The 19,927-nt window shown below is 37.7% G+C and overlaps 1 protein-coding gene across 10 annotated transcripts in view; it reads left to right on the top strand.

Annotated features, from left to right (window-relative positions):
* Positions 1–19,927, top strand: part of FRYL (FRY like transcription coactivator) — a 191,273-nt gene that overhangs the window by 39,441 nt on the left and 131,905 nt on the right. For all 10 annotated transcript variants that reach the window (XM_077847955.1, XM_077847956.1, XM_077847951.1 and 7 more), the window contains one exon: positions 8,794–8,993. In XM_077847955.1, coding sequence (XP_077704081.1) covers positions 8,874–8,993 — 120 coding nt within the window. In that variant the 5' untranslated portion in view covers positions 8,794–8,873. The remainder of the gene's footprint in view (positions 1–8,793; positions 8,994–19,927) is intronic.

Genomic DNA, 19,927 nt, shown 5'->3' with positions numbered 1-19,927 from the left:
ACCCCGAGATCATGACCTAAACCAAAGTCAAGAGTTGGGTGCTTAACCCACTGAGCTACCAGTGCACCCTCTCCCAAAACCAGATTCTTCTTCCTTCTTCCTTCTTCCTTCTTCCTTCTTCCTTCTTCCTTCTTCTTCCTCCTCCTTCTTCTTCTTCTTCTTTTCTTCTTTTTTAAGATTTTCTTTATTCACGAGAGACACAGGTAGAGGGAGAAGCAGGCTCCCTGAAGGGAGCCCGATGTGAGACTGGATCCCCGGACCCCGGGATCACGTCCTGAGCTGAAGGCAGACCCCTGAGCCACCCATGCATCCCAAAACCAGATTCTTAATGAGCAGAATAGAAAGCACAATTTGAGTATGGATTTAGTTTATGAGTGAATAAAATCAGTGATAGAATTTCAGTAAAGGAACCCAGAAGAATTGATTAAATATTAGGGAAATAAATGTCTTTATTGAATATCACTCCAAATAAACTCCAGTTGGGTGACAGATTTAAATAGGAAAAATATAACTAAGTAAAAAAGAGTTAAAATATAGGTCAATACCTATCAATGTGGGAAAAGCTTTGTCTTTTTAGTCCTTTTTATGGAAATTGAAGATGCCACCAAAATATTTGATTTGGGAAGTACTTATTCTAAACGAATAGTATGTTAATAATCTGGACCTTTAAGGAAAAAAAAGGGGGGGATTTTCAAAATCTGGTGATTCTGGAGAAAATAAAACCACTGATCTGAAAGTTCTTAGAAGCTCAGGACCTAGGACGCCTGGGTGGCTCAGCGGTTGAATGTCTGCCTTTGGCTCAGTGATCCCGAGGTCCTGGGATCAAGTCCCGTGTTGGGCTCCCTGCATGGAGCCTGCTTCTCCCTCTGCCTGTGTCTCTGCCTCTCTCTATCTGTGTGTCTCATGAATAAATAAATAAAATCTTAAAAAAAAAAAAGAAAAAACTCAGGACCCGGAGTTCGTATTTCACTCCTGTGTGACAAGCGACTTTAATTAGAAGTCAGTTTCCTCATGATAAATGACTGTAACTTGAAATAGTATATTCTAGATCTAGTTCCTGCTAGGAATTTTACCAGCTGGTTGTTAAACCCTTGATGGCTTAAAATCAGCCAAGATGACTATATTTACACAATGGAATCGACAAATGCTATAAATCAGGACACTTTTTAAGAGACGTTTACCAGCCTATGACTTGAAATAAGAATAGTTTTGTAAAAACTACAGAGAACAAACTGATGGTCACCTGAGGGGAGCTGGGGGTGAAGGGGGAAATAGGTAAAGGGGATTAAGAGGACAGTTGTCATTGTGATGAGCACTGAGTAGTGTATAGAGGTGTTGGGTCACTGTACTGTACACTTGAAACTAATATAAACCATATGTCAGTGATACTGGAATTAATATAAAAACTTAACAAAAAAATAAAGGAAAAAGCAAAATAGGTTTATTAGGGTAACATGAGACAATATGCAAAATGCCTTGATGTATTAAATAATGTTTCATTTCTGTCAGAAATACAGTGTCTGGTATTGGTTTTCTTCATGTATGAAGAAATTTTGAGGTTACCTCACCCAACAACACACTGTGTGTGCACTGAAGTCGTCAAATAATGCTTTCGTATTGCACCTCTCAGCACCCAGCGGGTGCATATTATTTCTCTCTCTTTATCTCTTCTTCAGATATAGTTGCTTCCAAATGTGCCGCTCTTCTCTGGATAGTTTTTTGAGAGCTTGTACCAACCTAAGTGGCCTCACTGAAAGTTGAAATTTGCTGCTATTCCCTGATACTGATTTTGCTGGCTTTGTTTCTACTTGCAGTCCACCATGTAACCTGATTTGTGTTTTTGACATTTTATTTTTAATTGACTTATAATCCGTTTCCTTTCTCTGAGCTTGATCCAAGCACATTATTGTTTTAAGCTTTAGCTTGAGCTGTTGTTTGTTTTGACTCTTCCCAGGCATCTTTGGTTCTGGCTGACAGGGATAGAATGGGCTTTTCTTTCTGTGTTATAAAAAATAAATAAATAAATAAAAAATAAAAAAATTAACAGACTGTATTTTTTAGAGCAGTTTCACATTTACAGAAAATGTGAACAGAAAGTACAGACAGTTCCCGTGTACCCCTTTATCCTGCTCTCCCCAATTATGAACCTACTTGACATATCATAATCACCCAAAGTCTTTAGTTTACATTAGGGTTCACTCTTTGTCTCGTATATTCTATGGGTTTTGACAAATAGTATGATGTTTCCATCTTTACAGTATACAGAAGAGTTTGGGGTTTGTCAGAATCACCAGTGCTCCCCTCTTCATCCCTTTCTCCCTCCAACCCCTGGCAATCTCGCATCTTGTTACTGCCTCCCTACTTTGCTTTTCCCTTAATGTCGCATACCAGGAATCATTAGCATGCAGTTTTTCAGACTGGCTTCTCTCACTCAATATTACGCATGTAGGTTTCCTCTAAGTTTTCTGGCTTGATCGTTCATTTTGTTTTAGCATTGAACAATGTTCCATTGTCTGGATGTACCATAGTTTGCGTTTCCATTCACCTACTGAAGGACATCCTGGGTGCTTCCAAGTTTTGGCAGTTACAAATAAAGCTGCTATAAACATCCATATGCAGGTTTTTGTGTGGCCGTATTTTTAAACTCGTTTGGGTAAATAAACACCAAGGAGCATGGTTGCTGGGTTGTATGGTAAGAGGATGTGTGGTTTTGTAAGAAACCTCTAAACCATGTTCCAAAGTGCCTGTACCATTTCATATTTCCACCAATGAGGAATGAGAGTTCCTCTCGTTCTGTACCCTCACCAGCATTTGGTGTTCAGTGTTCTGGATTTTTGGCTATTTTAATAGGCATGTAGTGGTAAGTATAAGTGTTAAGTTATTTTTTTAAATTTCATTTATTTATTCATGAGAGACACAGAGAGAGAGAGGCAGAGACACAGGCAGAGGGAGAAGCAGGCTCCATGCAGGGAGCCCAATGTGGGACTCCATCTGGGTCTCCAGGATCATGACCTGGCCGAAGCCGGTGCTAAACCGTTGAACCACCCTGGCTGCCCTCATTGTTGTTTTAATTTGCATTTCCCTGAAGACAGATGATCTATCTGGAGCACCATTTCAAATCCTTATCTGTCATCTGTATGCCTTCTTTCTTGAGGGGTCTGTTCAGATATTTGGCCCATTTTTAAAAATTGGGTTATTTTCTTGTTGACTTTGAATAATTCTTTATATATTTTGGATGCCAATTCTTTATCAAATATGTGTTTTGTAAAGATTTTCTCCCCATCTGGTCCTTGTTTTTTCATTCTCTTTACATTGTCATTTGTAAATGACTCCTCTTCTTTCTCCTCTGCCTATGGATGTCCAGTTAGTTATTCCAGCACCATTTGTGGAAAAGTCTCCTTTCCCATTGATTGCCTTGGCTTCTTTGTCAAAGATCAGTTGACTTGATTTGTGTGGTTCTATTCCTGGGCTCTCTGTTCTGTTCCACTGATCTATTTGTTCTTTTACCAATACCACACTGTCTCTTTAACTTTATAAAGTGAGCCTTGATGTTGGATAGTGTAAGTTCTCCAGTTTCTTTGTTCTCTTTCAGGATTGTGTTGTCTATTCTGGGTCATTTGCCTCTCCATATAAACTTTAGAATCAGCTGGTTGCTATCCACAGAAGAACTTGTTGGGACAGGCTTGCTTTTTTTTTTTTTTTAAAAAAAGATTTTATTTATTTATTCATGAGAGACACAGGCAGAGGGAGAAGCAGGCTCTACGCAAGGAGCCTGATGTGGGACTCGATCCCAGGACCTTGGGATCATGCCCTGAGCCAAAGGCAGACGCTCAACCAGTGAGCCCCCCAGGCATCCCAGATAGGCTTGCTTTTTAAACTGAGAATTTTGGTTTTGCCTTTTTTAATGCAGAAATAGTTTTTTACATTTGTCCTTGTTCCAAGGCCATTTACCTCATACGTTTTTTTCCCTCTTTGGGTGGCCATCAAAATTTTTATTGTTAGCCAGTTTAAGTAATAATAATAATAATAATAATAATAATAATAATAATTTAAAAAGATTTATTTGAGAGAGAAAGAGAAAGTATGAGTTGGGGGAGAGGAGGAGAAAGAGAGAATGGAGGTGGGGCTCAATCTCACAACCCATAAGATCATGACCTGAGCCAAAACCAAGAGTCAGACCCTTAATAGGCTGAGCCACCCAGATGCCCCACAGAGTAAGTAATACTTATAATAGTAAGCAGTTGTATGGAACTTTGTTATATTTCTGCATTTCTATACATAAACATATGCATGTACATATATGAGGTTGTGACTGACTATAAAGTAACAATCTTTATTCTTAAAGACCTGTTCTTGGGCATAAGGATGCTGTAGACATTTTTCACAGACTCCACTGGGATCTTTTTAAACTATGTCTACCTGCCCCCACCAGTCCCTATCTGAAATATCCCAATTGTTGAGAATCAATTTATATTTTGAGAGACGTTACTGTTGAGAGTGCTTGTATAAGAACAGTGGAGGCAGAAAAAAAAGTCTGAGAATCAATGCTATAAAGTAATAAAACCAAACATGTCTCATTTTAGAGGTTATGTCTCTTCTCACTTGTCTGCTCTCTTTGAACTTAAATTTATTTTATAAAGGTATAGGAGTCTTAAGAGCATGAAAAACATAATTATTTTAGTAAATATGCTAAATATAGTGCTATATAGAATTAGCTGTCTAAAAATACAAAAATAAATGATTTTTTACTTGTACTTTATCCCAAAGAAAGAATAGGCATGCTAGTTTATATTCCCATATTTTAATTATTCAGGTCTTACTTTATTCTCATTATTAGCATTTAGGGTTTAGCAGATATATATTCCAAGGGTGTTTAATATGACATTGGGTTTTTACAATTTGTAATTCAATGCCTGAGTTGTGTTCTTAAGAATTATGCTCTAACAGTTTTGTCTTTGTTCTCTCATAAGCTTACATAAAGTTTTCAAAATTTCATGATAATATGTAGGGAAATACTGCTACTTTACATTTATAAAATATTTAATTCAAGTGGTCAGGTGATGTCAAATTAATCTAGTTATGTGGAAACTAGTCTTTTCATCTTAGAGTGATCACCCTGGTTTTTTTAACTATTAGCAGAATATGAGAAAAATTCACACATCTTTATTGAAGCTGAACATTATAGTGAAATACAAAATTAGGGGGAGGGAGACCACTTTGAAAAATGTTATCTAATTTTTACTTGTTTAAAAAACATTAGTGAGGCAAAGTATTTTAACTTGTTCACATCTTTTACCTAGTTTTCAGTTTGAGGGTGAGGGTCTTTTTCTAACTGACTTCATTAGTGCTTTCTGGATGGAAGTAAATTGATTAACTCTTTTTTATGCTGCAGATAATCTTCCGGCCTTTTAATTTTATTTTGGTTTTATATACTTACTGTCTTATGACCTTTTTGCACTTAATTCTATATATTGAACATTTTCCCATGTCATTCAGTATTTTTTGATAATGTCATTTCAACAGTCTATAGACCATTCTGTTTATTAGATTATAAAGATGATTTATTTTGCCAGTCCATAACATCAACATTAGATTGTTTTATGACCTGAAATTTCAATCAGTAGATTTGTTCTGTGTTACTTTTTGGTAGGAGTAGTCAACCAGCATTCATGAAATATTAAGAAATACAATTGAAATAAATTAATTTGTTTGATTTTATTTGATTTAAAAATCCAATAAAGATCGGATCTTTTTCCAAACTTGAAATATTTTTATTTTGGAAGATAGTGCAGATATTTGGAAGAGAAATCTTTATTTGGAAGACAGGTGCAGGTTTTCCTAAAATTTTTGGCTTTATTGGCAAATTTCAATTGGCAAATGTGCAATTTTGATATGTAGGAATATTTATTTATGCTTAATTTATACTTTTTTAGGAAGTATAAGATGGTAAAGGCAAATTATTTGAGAGGTCATTTTAACTAAAGTTTTTTTTCTTTATTGAAGAAATTATTAAAAATAATGTCATTTAAAAAAGATTATACCTCATCCATATACCTAGAGGTTATACCTCACCTAGAATGTAAGTACCAAGTCTATTACAAGGCGACTTCTTTGGTCACTTTTATTGTAAAGTAAACCCAAGGAAACTTTGTAACTGTTATGATCTTATAAATCTTATTTATTTTATTTTATTTTTTTTAAATTTTTATTTATTTATGATAGTCAAACACACAGAGAGAGAGAGAGAGAGGCAGAGACATAGGCAGAGGGAGAAGCAGGCCCCATGCACCGGGAGCCCGACGTGGGATTCGATCCCGGGTCTCCAGGATCACGCCCTAGGCCAAAGGCAGGTGCCAAACCGCTGTGCTACCCAGGGATCCCTACAAATCTTATTTAAAAGAAAAGATATATTTTGTAACCATGACCTTAGGTCGAAGTCTTGAAAATATTATATCTTCCTTTTTATGTCTCAAATGTAAATTAAACTTCTGAAAATTCTGAGTAGTTGTTGTTTTACTATTTTATGATTCCCTAAAGTTATCCAACATAATATGGATATAAAATATAGAGTTCTCTTAATGATCCAAAATAATTTCTTTTAAGATCTCCATTTTGCACAAAAACAGTTAACAGATTCTCTCTTTTATAATACACAATGTTGGATCATGAAACAGAGTAAACAAATAGGTCATTGTTTAAAATAAATAGTGTGTACTGTGTTCAAAGGACTGTGAATTTTTGTTTTGAATTGTTCTTATTATATAATTTTAGTTCTAGAATACAATACATACTATATTTTAATTTGTGATACAAAGATATTAAGTTTTAGGCACAATATTAACAATTTGTAATATTCTTTAGATTAGTCACACATGATGCTTAGATATTAAAAAATAATTTTTCATTTTCATTTTGGAGGAAAAATACTCCATTTTGTGGAAAATAAGTAAATAAAGGTAATGACTAGGGCATGAAAGGAAGCCAATTATTTGGAAATGCTGTCTTTCAAAAATATTTTTCTTAATTTGCAGTTATTTTTTCTGAAGTAACTGCTGTAATCTGACTTTATTCCTTTCTAAAATTTTTTTTTAAAGTTATCACAGGTCACTTTTATTTATCTTGGCACACTGTGTTTGGTAGAGTACGGTTAGTTGCTTTTTGTTTCCTTGATAGAACAATTTATGATTTTGGAGAGTATATATTTAGAATAAATTTGTTGTACTGCAATTATGTACACACATACAAATAGATATTTCGCATTCGATTGTGTTCTGCTTCCCCCTTCATGGAAGGGTTTGCTTTGAGAACAGCATACGAAAGGGCATTACTTGGAGATCAGGTTGGGGTAGAGAAGTGCAAACTTGCAGGTTTTCAGTGAATAGTCTAGGCCACAGGGGATGACATCAGCTGAAGTAGGAGAATGGAAGGGTCTGTATTAAGCAGCTAGCTGAAAGAGCGAGGTGATCAGATAAACCACAGATGGAAAGCCAGGCAGTCAAGAGAACAAAACCTATGAAGATTAAAAGCGTGTAGCAGTCAGCGTGTGCTCTTTTTGTGCCACAGCTGGTGCAGTGTGTTATTTGCCAGGCACTGTGACATCCCTATCTGAATAAATGGGACCCCTGTCCTTTGTATGATTACAACGAAAGTCCTACAAGTCATTGTTCATTCCTTTCCTTTACCTTGATGCCAAATTCACTAACATGTGACAAATGTCAGGTCCTCTCCTCTCCTGTGCCATTCCATCCTCTTAGCCTGAGGAAGGATCATCTCACCTGCACCTGCATAGTGGCTTCCCTGGTTCTCCCTTTGCCCTCTTCCCATCCATTCTCTTTTGGGAGGAGCCTGAGAGATCTTTGAAGAGAAGCCAGATCCTATCCCTTTCCAAGTTAATACTTTCCACTGAATTTTAATTTCATTTAGAATAAGATCTGATTTTCCTACAAGGTTTTAAATCCCTGACTAATGATCTTGACCTTATCTCAAATTACCCATCACTCCTGCCTGCTTCTTCCCTTGAGCTGCAGCCACACTGGTCCTTTAGTTTATCAGACAGGCACACTCAATTTAGTGCTTTCTGTTCCTGGTGCTTTGCCTTGCTGCCTCTTTTTTCATCATCTGGATGAGTTCAAATGTAGCTTCTTCAGCCTTTTCATGCTCATGCTTTCCAAAATAGTATCTATCAATGCCAGTCTCTATTTCTTATTCACATTTGTTTTATTTCCTTCATTACATATAACTTTTAGAATTCATATTCATTCATTCATTATGGATTTATTGTATACCCAGTATACGCTAGACATTGTTTTAGGTACTTGGGATTCATTGATGAACAAAATGCACAGAAGAGAATCCCTTTTCTTAGGAAATTCACATTAGTAGGATCAAGAGAAAAACAGTACATAATAAACACATAACTAAATTATAGTTGGGCAATTTGTTAGAAAGTAGCAAGTGTAATAGACAAAAATAGAGTATTGAAATACAGATTGGGAGATCGGGATGGGATTTAGGGACAGGATGCATATTAAATAGGGTGGTTATGGGACACCTGGGTGCCTCAGTTGGTTAAGTGTCTGCTTTTGGGCCTGGGTAATGATCCCAGGGTCCTGGGATTGAGTCCCGCATTGAGCTCCCCACCAAGTTTCTCCTTCACCCGCTCCCCTTGCTTGTGCTCTCTGTCAAATAAATAAATAAAAACTTTCAAAATAAATAAGTAGATAGATAGGGTGGTTATGATGGGTCTCATTATTGTGTTGATAATTAGAGTTCTTTTGTTTCTTTTACTTTTAGCTTCAGCACCAGTCAGCAAAGTGAATAAGTACTGTGCTTCCTCTAACTTTCATTCCACTTTGGGAAAAAAGAATATCATCATGTCAAGCATTACAATTGACCCAGATGTCAAGCCTGGTGAATATGTCATCAAGAGCCTCTTTGCAGAATTTGCTGTTCAGGCTGAAAAGAAAATTGAAGTTGTAATGGCTGAACCCTTGGTGAGTAGAGGTGACCTATAAATCTGAAATATTTTCTTAACTTTTGTATTAACCATTATAATACAAAATGTCCAAAGGGAATAGAGTACTTGGGAAAAAAAAGAAAAAAGGAAACCAATCTGAATAAGCTACATACCATATAATTCCAACTCTACGATATTTTTAAAAAGGCAAATCTATGAAGACAGTAAAATGACCAGTGGTGCCTGGGGCTGGGGGTGGATGAATGAATAGGCCCAAAAAAGAGGATTTGTAGGGCAATAAAAATCCTCTGTGTGATTCTGCAGTGGTGGACACATGTCATCGTGCATTTGCCCGTACCCACCGAATGTACAACCCCAAGAGTGGACCGTAATGTAAATTATAGAACTTGGATGATGAAGAAGTGTCACTGTCGGTTCATCAGTGGTAACTCATGTACCACTCTGGTGGGGAGGCTATGCAAGTATGGCATGGGGTATATGGGAAATCTGTACCTTCTACTTCATTTTGCTGTGAACCTAAAAGTGCTCTCAAAAAAATTAAGTCTTAAAAACTAAGAGAGAGGTTAGTAACATGGTGATCTAGAAAGCTGTAATGACTTTAGAATCCACCTTGGTAAGTTACTGCAGGTCACCAAAGAACAGAAATGGATTTCACCAGGGGGGAATTGTGGAGACAGATAAAACATAAGAGAACATAAAGGAAAATCTAGAATATTCTGCAAGTTGATGATATGGTAGTCACCAAACTTATAATAAAAGCAATAAACTTATTTTTAGACAGATAGTGCATGAGACATACTTACGTGGTGAGAGAAGTTCCATGTGATTAGAGCTTACGGGTGGGAGGAAGGAAGAAAAAGACTGAAAACAAATGCTTGAGTCAGATTCTAAGGGGTTGGAAAGATGTTGTGAGAGATAACACAGTGGTTGGACCCTCGCAGGGAGAAGAGATTAAAGGCGGAGACTAGAGGGGCGCCTGGCAGGCTCAGTGGGTAACGGCATGTGACTCTCAATCTCTGGGTTGTGAGTTTGAGCTCCATGTTGGGGGTAGAGATTACATTTAAAAAAAAGTCTTTAGGGATCCGTGGGTGGCGCAGCGGTTTAGCGCCTGCCTTTGGCCCAGCGCGTGATCCTGGAGACCCAGGATCGAATCCCACGTTGGGCTCCCGGTGCACGGAGCCTGCTTCTTCCTCTGCCTGTGTCTCTGCCTCTCTCTCTCACTGTGTGCCTATATAAATAAATTAAAAAAAAAAAAAGTCTTTAAAGGCAAGAGACTACCATTTTACTATTGTATATAATTCAGGCTGGAATGAAAAGAGTCTTGAATTAGGACATTAACAGTGGATGGGCTTGGAGAAGAAAGTAAGGTAGATAAATAATGGAATTAGTAGAACTCAACAAATGGGAGTAGGTGTTTTGAGGGAAAGTGAAGGTTAAACGTTCTTTGCAGTGTTAGAAGAGATGATATTAGATAAAGAACATGAGACTATTAATGGGGTAGGAAAGAAGAATAAGATAATTTTTCTTGTGTGTGTGGTAAACTTGAGATACCGGTAATCTAAACCATGTGGAGTTATGTTATTGGTAGCTGGGAATTTTTTGTCAGGGACCAGAAATGGTGACCAGAAGTAGAGATTTTGGCATCATCTACAAGAGGGTGATAAAGCCGAAAGAGCAAATGATGATCCAAGAGAAAGAGAGTCTAGAATAGCATTGTTATTGTCAAATGATATAGAGAGGCAGGGTACGATGAACACTGAGAGAAGTTACTGGACTTGGGAATTAAGCAGCCTGAGAGCAGAATTAGGGTGATACAGCTTTGGGAAATAACTTTGGGAGTTTGGAGGGGCTGCATATCACCGTGTCGGTTAAAAGCAGAACGATCATAATGAAGATGGAAGGTGGAGGATGGAACAGCTGGGTGAGGGATGGGGGACCCAGGGGCTTACTTGAGTGGCAGCATGAGGAGTTTGGCACAGAAATGGCTTCTGAGCCTGTATGATTACTCACTCTGCTGTACTTCTAGGAAGGAAGGAGTGAAAGGAACAGAAGACAGACTAGGTGATGACCTAAGAAAGGTGGGAAGTTGAAGGAGGTATTGTTCTGTGTTCTGAAGTCCTACTTCACTAAGAAAATTAACATTGCTAAGATTGCGAAGCCCTTTGAGTGGGTACGTGCATGGCTTGCGAGTGAATTTCCTGCTGTCCTTACGTAGAGAAGAAACTACTGTGAAGAAAGCATCTCTGCCAGATGTGCTTGCAGTCTAATAAATAATCATACGTAAGAGATCATTAGCGAAAATGGATGTTTTAAAACTGTGCCACTGACTGTGTTCAATTTAAATCATTCCATAGTTGCTTTCTTTGTAACAAATTAATGATTTTGGTTTTATCAGTGTGTATATATTTACAGCATGTATGTAAAGTTCTGCCTTAGAAATAAGGATTACAAGAACTCGTAGATATGAATTAATGATCATGAAGCTTGATTATAAAATACGCTTGATCTATAAAGTGTTATTTTCTTCATCAGTGGTCTGTGAATTACTTGATGCTGTGCTATGCTAACCTGCTTAACCAGCATATAGTAAGAGAGGGAAACACTTAAAAACAAATACATTAAAAAAAAAAGCGACTAGTTGATAATACTGCGTAAAATTGAAATTTGCTGAGAGTAGAACTTAAATGTTCTCCCAAAAAAGGGTACATATTTACAGTGATGGACGTGTTAACTCAATGTGTATATACATCAAATTATCAACATTGTACTACACTTTATATTATACTTGTGTTTGTCGATTATATATCAATAAAACTGAAAAAAAATGTTTATGAAAAATTTCAAGTTTGTATAAAAGTACATATCATAGGGTAATGAATCCTCCAAGACCCTTCCCCTGGCTTCAACAACTTTTTTTTTTTTTTAAGATTTGATTTTATTTTTAAAGGTTTTATTTCTTTGAGAGAGAGAGAGAGTCAGAGTCAGAGCATGAGTGGGAGCGGGAGGAGCAGAAGGAGAGGGAGAAGCAGACTCCTCACCCCAGGGTGGGACTCGATCCCAGGACTGTGAGATCATGACCTGAGCCAAAGACAGACACTTAACTGACTGAGCCACCCAAGGCGCCCCTAAAGATTTTGGTTTGTAAGTAATCTGTATTCCCAACATAAGGCCCAGACTCCCAGCGCTGAGATCAAAAGTCATACCTTCCACCGACTAAGCCAGCCATGTGCTCCTGCCTTCAGCAACTTTGAACTCACACAGCACTTAAAAAAACAAAAACAAAAACAAAAAACTAACTACCTATTTTATAAAATATTTATTTTATAAAAATAATTTAGTTAATAGCAACACATGGTATCGTCCTGTCAGCTCTCAAATATTATGTATTCTTAAAGGAATTTTATTTTGAAATATAAAGTTCTTGAAGGTAAAGGCATTAAAAGAAAATATGGGTGAAATTATCTAACTTGACTTGAGTTTATAAAATGATGATTTTGTATCTTCTTTCTCTTTCTTCCAATGCCATTGTCATTGTCCTAATTCAGAGGCAGCTTCACTCATATTAGATCATTGCAATAACCAGTAAATAAGTGGTTTATCACCTTTCTGTTTGCCTTGCTCTCACCCGACTTTGCTTCATGTAAAACAAATATTGGGACACCTGGGTGGCTCAGAGGTTGAGCATTTGCCTCTGGCTCAGGATGTGATCCTGGTGACTGGGGATCAAGTCCCATGTCGGGCTCCCTGCATGGAGCCTGTTTCTCCCTCTTCCTGTGTCTCTGCTTCTCTCTCTCTCTGTCTCTCTTATAAATGAAATAAAATCTTAAAAAAAAAAAGTCTTTAAAAAAATAAATATTATTACCTTTTTCCTTTAAAAATCTTGCTCGCTTTTTGTTGCTGTGGAATGAATTCAAGGTCCTGTGGGTCATTCCAGCCTCTTCATAGTCTTCTCACAGTTTGTGTAATGTCTCATGATTCTCTTATCCTGATGTGTGATATGACACTTAACGAATTCTCTATATATTCTTTTGTCCTGGTGTGTTTGCCCTCATTTTTCTCTTGATCCAAAATACTTCTAAGTCTTCTGTATTTTACGCCTGTACTCATCCTTCCAGACTTCCCACATGTTGCCTCTCACGGAGCAGGCCTCTTCAAGCTGTACAAATCTTTATCATACTAATTTTTCATACTCGTAGATTCTGACATTGTCCTATTAATTGCTTGCATGTTTATCTCCTCTGATGTGAGCTACTTGATGATACCAGGAGCCAGGTCTCCCTTACCTTTCTGTCTATAGCGCTGCCTATGGTGGTAGATGCTTAGTAAAGATTTGTCCTTTAAGTTGACTTTAGCCTTAAAGAGCATCACTGTGGCCTGTGCCCTTTGTCCTTCCATCAAAACATAATACTGTCAGTGCTCTAGCTGGAGTGTTTAATAGTCCTTTCATAACAGCCTGATGCTGACTATGTTTTTTTTTATCCTGTAATTCTGTAGCTCTTTTCAGAGACCTCTGCTGTGTAATCTGAGATGATAAAATTTGGTGAGTAGTGGTGAGGATTCCATCAGAAAATTGGTGTTTTTACCCCACCATTGTACTCAGAGAGGAGCAGCACTCCCTGCTTACTCTTCCTGACATACCAATGGTATATGGACTGTAGCAGCCAAGGACAAATGGTACCCAGGGTCCTGGAATCGAGCTCAATTGCTTTGTAGGAGAACAGTTACTTTAGCTGTTCTCTCATTAGACTTGTAGCCTCATGAGTTCGGGGATTGTCTTACATTTTGCTCATGGTTGTGTCTCTAGAGCCTAGAACTGTGCCCAGCATACTGTACACTCGGTAAATCATTTAGATAAATGAGTGAATGGCTGTGTGGATGAATAGACGCCTGACTTTTCCCCTTGCCTATTTAGGACTAGTTCTTGTTTGGTGAAATGTGTTGGTTGGGCTTTTCCATTGGCTCTTTACCATCTCCCCTTCTCTCTGCCTTCTTGGTGTTAAGTCTTCTAAAAATTCTTTTACTGTTGTCCTGGTCATGGTTTAAGAGAGAATGGAGGCTATGTGCGTGTCCAACCTACTCTCTTTAATTGCAGATTCCTGAGCTATTTCCACATCAGTGTTATGCTACCAAAATCTTTTCAATAAATGCTCTGCTTTCCCTGGAGGCTACATGTTGCTGTTGGTACTCTACACGTATACTTGTTAAAGAATCAAATTAGAACATAGAAGGATTGTAGCCTTTATTTTATTTATTTATTTTTTAAAGATTTTATTTATTCATGAAAGTCACACAGAAAGAGAGGCAGAGACACAGGCAGAGAGAGAAGCAGGCTCCATGCAGGGAACCTGATGTGGGACTCGGTCCCAGGACTCCAGGATCCCACCCTGAGCTGAAAGCAGATGCTCAACCGCTAAGCCACCCAGGTGTCTCGGATTGTAGCCTTTAAATCATTGCTAGTTTTTTTTTTTTTTTTAAAGATTGATTGATTGATTGATTGATTTGAGGTGGGGGAGAGGCATAAGAGAGGGAGAGAGAGAATCCCAAGCAGACTCTCCGCTGAGCACAGAGAGCAATGCAGGGCTCTATCTCATGACCTGGAGATCATGACCTGAGCCGTAATCAAGATTAAGATGCTCAGCCAACTGAGCCACCCAGGCGCCCCTCATTATTAGTTTTTTATATTATTATGGAATAATGATGTTATAAAAAGTGGAAATAGTTCTGCATTTTATATAACAAAAGTAATGACTCTTGCTTCCATTTTGGCTCAAAATAAACACTGTCCACAGTTTTTCAGTTGATTATTTTTCATGTCTGTTACCCAAGTCTGTAGTACCTGCCACCTTTTTTTAAGGCATAAATGGGAGGTTTTATGTGTGGTGTGTGTGTGTGTGTGTGTGTGTGTGTGTGTGTGTCTTTCTGTACCTAGATATTTTTAGCAATGTAAATTGGAGATTGTTCTATATTACCCTGTATAAATTTATCTCATTCTTAAGAGTTGAATATTATTTTAATAAAAGAATGTAACATGTTTTTACTAGTTCCTATTGATAGGCCCTTTGGGAGCTACTTTAATTTGGAGCTACTGTGAAAATAAATGCTGTGGTAAATGTTCTTGCACAGGAGTCTTTGCATACATGTATATGTAAATACAGAGAATAATTTCTATTCTATTCAAGCATTTTTAAATCGTGTACCTTTTCAAAATGTCATATTGGAAGATACCACAACTGCTTGAGCAATGATGAGGGTGTCCTCAATCACACTTTAATTAAATTGAGAGGTTAGTACAGAGTTCTTGATTAGTAATCTATATTTAGTGCAGTACACTTCTGTTTTTGTACTTAAGGTAACTTGAGCATCCTTTTGCATTTTATTATGGAAAACATATTACCACCACTTCCAGGTTTAGGGAAAGCTCAGTGAGGATTCCAGATCTTTAGAAATCTTTGAGGAAGCATGAGTTTGTTGAGAAATAAAATATGTAAAGATAAAACAGTATGTAGGTGTTTTTGAAAAGTTTATTGCTCTTGATTCTGCTTGGCCATTACTCTAATGCATAAACATGCTTTCCAAGTCATAAACCACTTAGATCAGCAGTCCTCAAAATATCACTGAAGACTTTTATTTTATTTTTTAAGATTTTATTTATTCATTCATGAGAGACCAAGAGAGAGAGGCAGAAATACAGGCAGAGGGAGAAGCAGACTCTATGCAGAGAGCCTGATGTGGGACTCGATCCTGGGACTCCAGGATCATACCTTGGACCAAAGGCAGGTGCTCAACTGCTGAGCCACCCAGGTGCCTCTCACTGAAGACTTTTAGACTTACAGTGTAAAAGGGGCTGACATGAGTGAGACACGAAGCTGCTTATTGTCTCCTCCAACTTCTCATTTTTTAGATTTGATTTATTTATTCATGATAAACATAGTGAGAGAGGCAGAGACCTAGGCAGAGGGAGAAGCAGGCTCTCTGCAGGGAGCCTGTTGCGGGACTCCATCCCAGGACCCTGGGATAACGCCCTGAGCCAAAGACAGACGCCCAACCACTGAGCCACCCAGGTGCCCCCCAACCTCTCATCTTAAATCTATAGTTCACATTAGGATAATAAAGGTTCTTTATTTAGCTTCCTATTTTTCAAACTTTTAGAAATAGTGTTCTGTGGAACTTGCTACAGGACTTTGTGCTTTACTTAAATTTTAGAGCTAATTGGACATGTATATTGTGTAGAATCATCATTTTGCATTGTAAATGATGTGTATCTTGGTTTTAGAAATACAAAACTTGTTCTGCAAGATAATCACCTAAGTATGCTTAGCCTGTGAGGGCCCAGGTGCCACAGACATGCCAAAAACCTATCCTTGTTAAGAAAATAAAGTGCCACAGGTGCTTTCCTGATCCCACTTAAATTAGTTGGAGACAAGTTTCACTGGACAGTTTTTACGTTTCAGTGGCAAATACGTTTGTGGGTTTGTTTTCGTAGAGATGAGTAATGAATGACAGAAGGAGATGGGACTCTACCGGAAAAAGAAGCTTGAAAATATATGTATTTCTAAATTCTCGTTTCTTTCATAGAAAGGTGATATTCCTTTTTCTTTGATACATATTTAATATTAAAGTTTAATTAAAAAGCATAACAGTTTAGGAAATCATCCTAAAAATCTCAACAAATAGTCATTGTATGAACATAATTCCAGCCATCTCTTATATTCAATAGGTAAGCTAGGTGAGTATATTTGGGGTCTTGAGCAGGGCAAGGCAGTAGGAAGACTAACGAAAGGGATCATGCTGTGTATGCTATTTTAAGTTAAACTAATTATGTTAAATTGTGTTTGCATTAAACAGAACAAAAACTGAAACTAGAATGATTTAATTTCTGAATTCAGGTAATGCCTTCTGTTATAGAGAGAATAGTTCTTAAATCTTTAAAGTTAAGTGTAAAGAAGCAAATATGCTGTCATGCATGCATGGAGGTTTGGTGACAACTAGATTTGAAAATGAGGAAATTAAACCACTTCTTCACAATTCATGATTTTGTTTAGTTACATTGTTCTTTCTCATATTTTAAAACATGTCTGTTCTGTAGCCATAATCTTCATGGTTGTACCATCCATTGTTCTAAGCTTAAGTGGATTTGCTGGATGCCACCAAGCACAGGAAACTCAAGAATAACCCTCAAGTTTAAGAATGAGAGGAAGTAATCTGCATTCTTTGTAGAAAACTCAGAAAATAAAAGTAAGCTGATGGTACAACCACAAAACAACCTCTTATTCTGTTTCTTATTACTAGTGTGTGGTAAATATATTTCTAGAGCTGTAAATGTATCGATGTGTATATACTACCATATATACATTTTATCCTTTTATAAGAGTATTATATCAGTCATTCTCTAATTTGATTAATACATTGAAAATGTTTTCTCAGTCTACAAATTTAGTTCTACCTATCACTTTACTGGCTACACAATACTCTAATGTGTAGCTGTACGATGATTTTCTGACCCAAATTCCCCATTGTTGGGGGATGTTGATGTTGCTTCTTTTTTAAAATTGCTTATTTAATGCCCTTCTATAATGTCTTTTGTGAATGTGGGACTCCCCCCTCCCTGCCCCAGACATATTCTTTCTTTGGATCAAAGAGGAAATAAAATCTGAAGTGATGTTTTTATTAGTTGTTAGGATTCTCCAGAGAACCAATAGTGTATGTGTGTATAAAAAGAGATTTATTAGAAGGAATTGGCTCACATGATCCCCAAGGCTGAGAAGTCCCACGATCAGCAGTGGGCAAGTTGTAGACCCAGGAGAGCTAATGGTGTTAAGTTCCATTATGCAAGCCAGTTCGAGAAGAGACCATGTTTCAGTTTGACGTGGAAAGAGAGGTAGGGCTAGACTGATGCCCCAGTATAGTCAGGGAGGAGTTCCTTCTTACTCTGGGAAGGGTCAGCCTTTTGGTTCTCCTCAGGCTTTCAACTGATTAGATGAAGCCCACCCACATTAGGGAGTTTCATCTACCTGCTTTACTCAGTCTACCAATTCAAATGTTAATGTCATCCCAAAACATCCTCACCCGGAAAATGTTTGACCAAATATCTGGGTAGCCTGTGATATAAAATTAACCATCACAGTAGCCAGTGCCCATCAAAACTTCTTTCTGACTAGGATTTTCTTTGTTCCCCCACCCCTCAGCCCATTGCAGCATAGTATCACAACCCATTCCTTCACCCCTTTGTTTTCTACTGAGTGGAGACCCCTTTATGGCCCAATGACTGACTGACTCCTCCCTCCCTCCCTCTTCTTTCCTTCCTTCCTCCCTTCCTTCCAAAGAGAGAGAGAGAGCTGGGGGAGCCCAACGTGAGGCTCAGTCTTCTCACCTTCAGATCATGACCTGAGCTGAAATCAAGAGTGGGATGTTTAACTGACTAAGCCACTCAGGTGCCCCTCACCCCCACCCCATGACAACTTTTCTGTATAACTTTAGACAGTGATCTGGGCTGACCTCTTTCTGGGTCATTTCTTCATATAGCAAGGAGTGCACATGCAGGTGAGAGAGGGTGGAGAGAATTTACTATCAGTGATGTTCCCCAGACCCATTGGTTGAAGGGTAAAGGACCTGTACTTTCCATAACAAGTCCTTTGAGCCCTCGTTGGTTCACAATTTTTGCTTGCTCATAGTAGGAACTCAGTATGTGTTTTTTCATCAAACAAATTAACAGAACAAATGGAAAGTTAAAAAATAAAATAAAATATTCCACTACTGTTGTGTGCTGAAGGAAGACGCAACACTAAATTGGAAGCTCTTCCTGATGCCATTTAAATTAATAGGAAGCACACACTGAAAGGTCACCTCATGAAAGTATTGTGTTTCACTGTCAATACACTGTTTCTTTCAGTAGTGCTCTTTTCCCTTGGCTTCTGTGATGTGCAAGTTGAAATGGCACAAAAATCTATGTAGTAAAAACTTTCCACTCTCAGCCCCCAACCCTCTCCTCTTCCTAAATAGTTTCTTTTCCCACTTGCAAACACATATTTTTTTTAAAGAGGTATTTTATATGTACTCAAAAGTGCGTGCTTGTGTGTGTGTGTGTGTGTGTGTGTGCTATGCACTCATTATAGCCGATTTTTCCATGTTAATACGTACAGAACTGTACCATTCTTTTAAAAGTCTTTATGGTATTCTATAGATGTATATTAATACAGACAGGGTTTTATTTATTTCTAATTTTGCTTTTGCAAATGAAGCTGTAGCATATATTCTTTTTTTTTTTTTTTTTTTTTTTATGATAGTCACACAGAGAGAGAGAGAGAGAGAGGCGGAGACACAGGCAGAGGGAGAAGCAGGCTCCATGCACCCGGGAGCCCGACGTGGGATTCGATCCCGGGTCTCCAGGATCGCGCCCTGGGCCAAAGGCAGGCGCTAAACTGCTGCGCCACCCAGGGATCCCTGTAGCATATATTCTTTTATGAACATCATTTTGTAGATTTGTGACTATATAAGACAAATACTTATAAGTGAAATTTTTCCTGGGTCAAAGGATGTATACATTTCAACATTTTGGCAAATATTGCCAAATAGTTTTTTAAGGACATTGTTACCTATTGACTTTTCATTGGCATCATTCGAGAGTTCTGTTTAGTAGGTAACCTCACCGACACATTGTGCTATCAGACTTTTTGAACTTTATAGGGCTGATAGGTAGTATTTCTTTGTGTTTTTAACTTGTCTTTCTCTTGTGGGTGAGGTTAAGTATATGAACAGACATTTATGAGTTCTAAACATTTTCTTTTTGTGAACTGTCCATTGATTCTTTGTATAGTTTTCCTGTTGGATTGTTGATTTTTGCCCCAGTGATCTGTGGGAACTCTTTGTATATTAAGGAAACTATGCCCTTAGTCTAAATTGCATGTCCAAAATAGCCAAACCATGGAAGGAGCTGAAATGTCCTTTGATAGA

This window comes from Canis aureus, chromosome 14 (genome assembly GCF_053574225.1).
Source record: "Canis aureus isolate CA01 chromosome 14, VMU_Caureus_v.1.0, whole genome shotgun sequence".
Classification (NCBI taxonomy): domain Eukaryota; kingdom Metazoa; phylum Chordata; class Mammalia; order Carnivora; family Canidae; genus Canis; species Canis aureus.
Note: the sequence above shows the minus strand (reverse complement) of the source record. Positions and strands in the feature narration are given on the sequence as shown.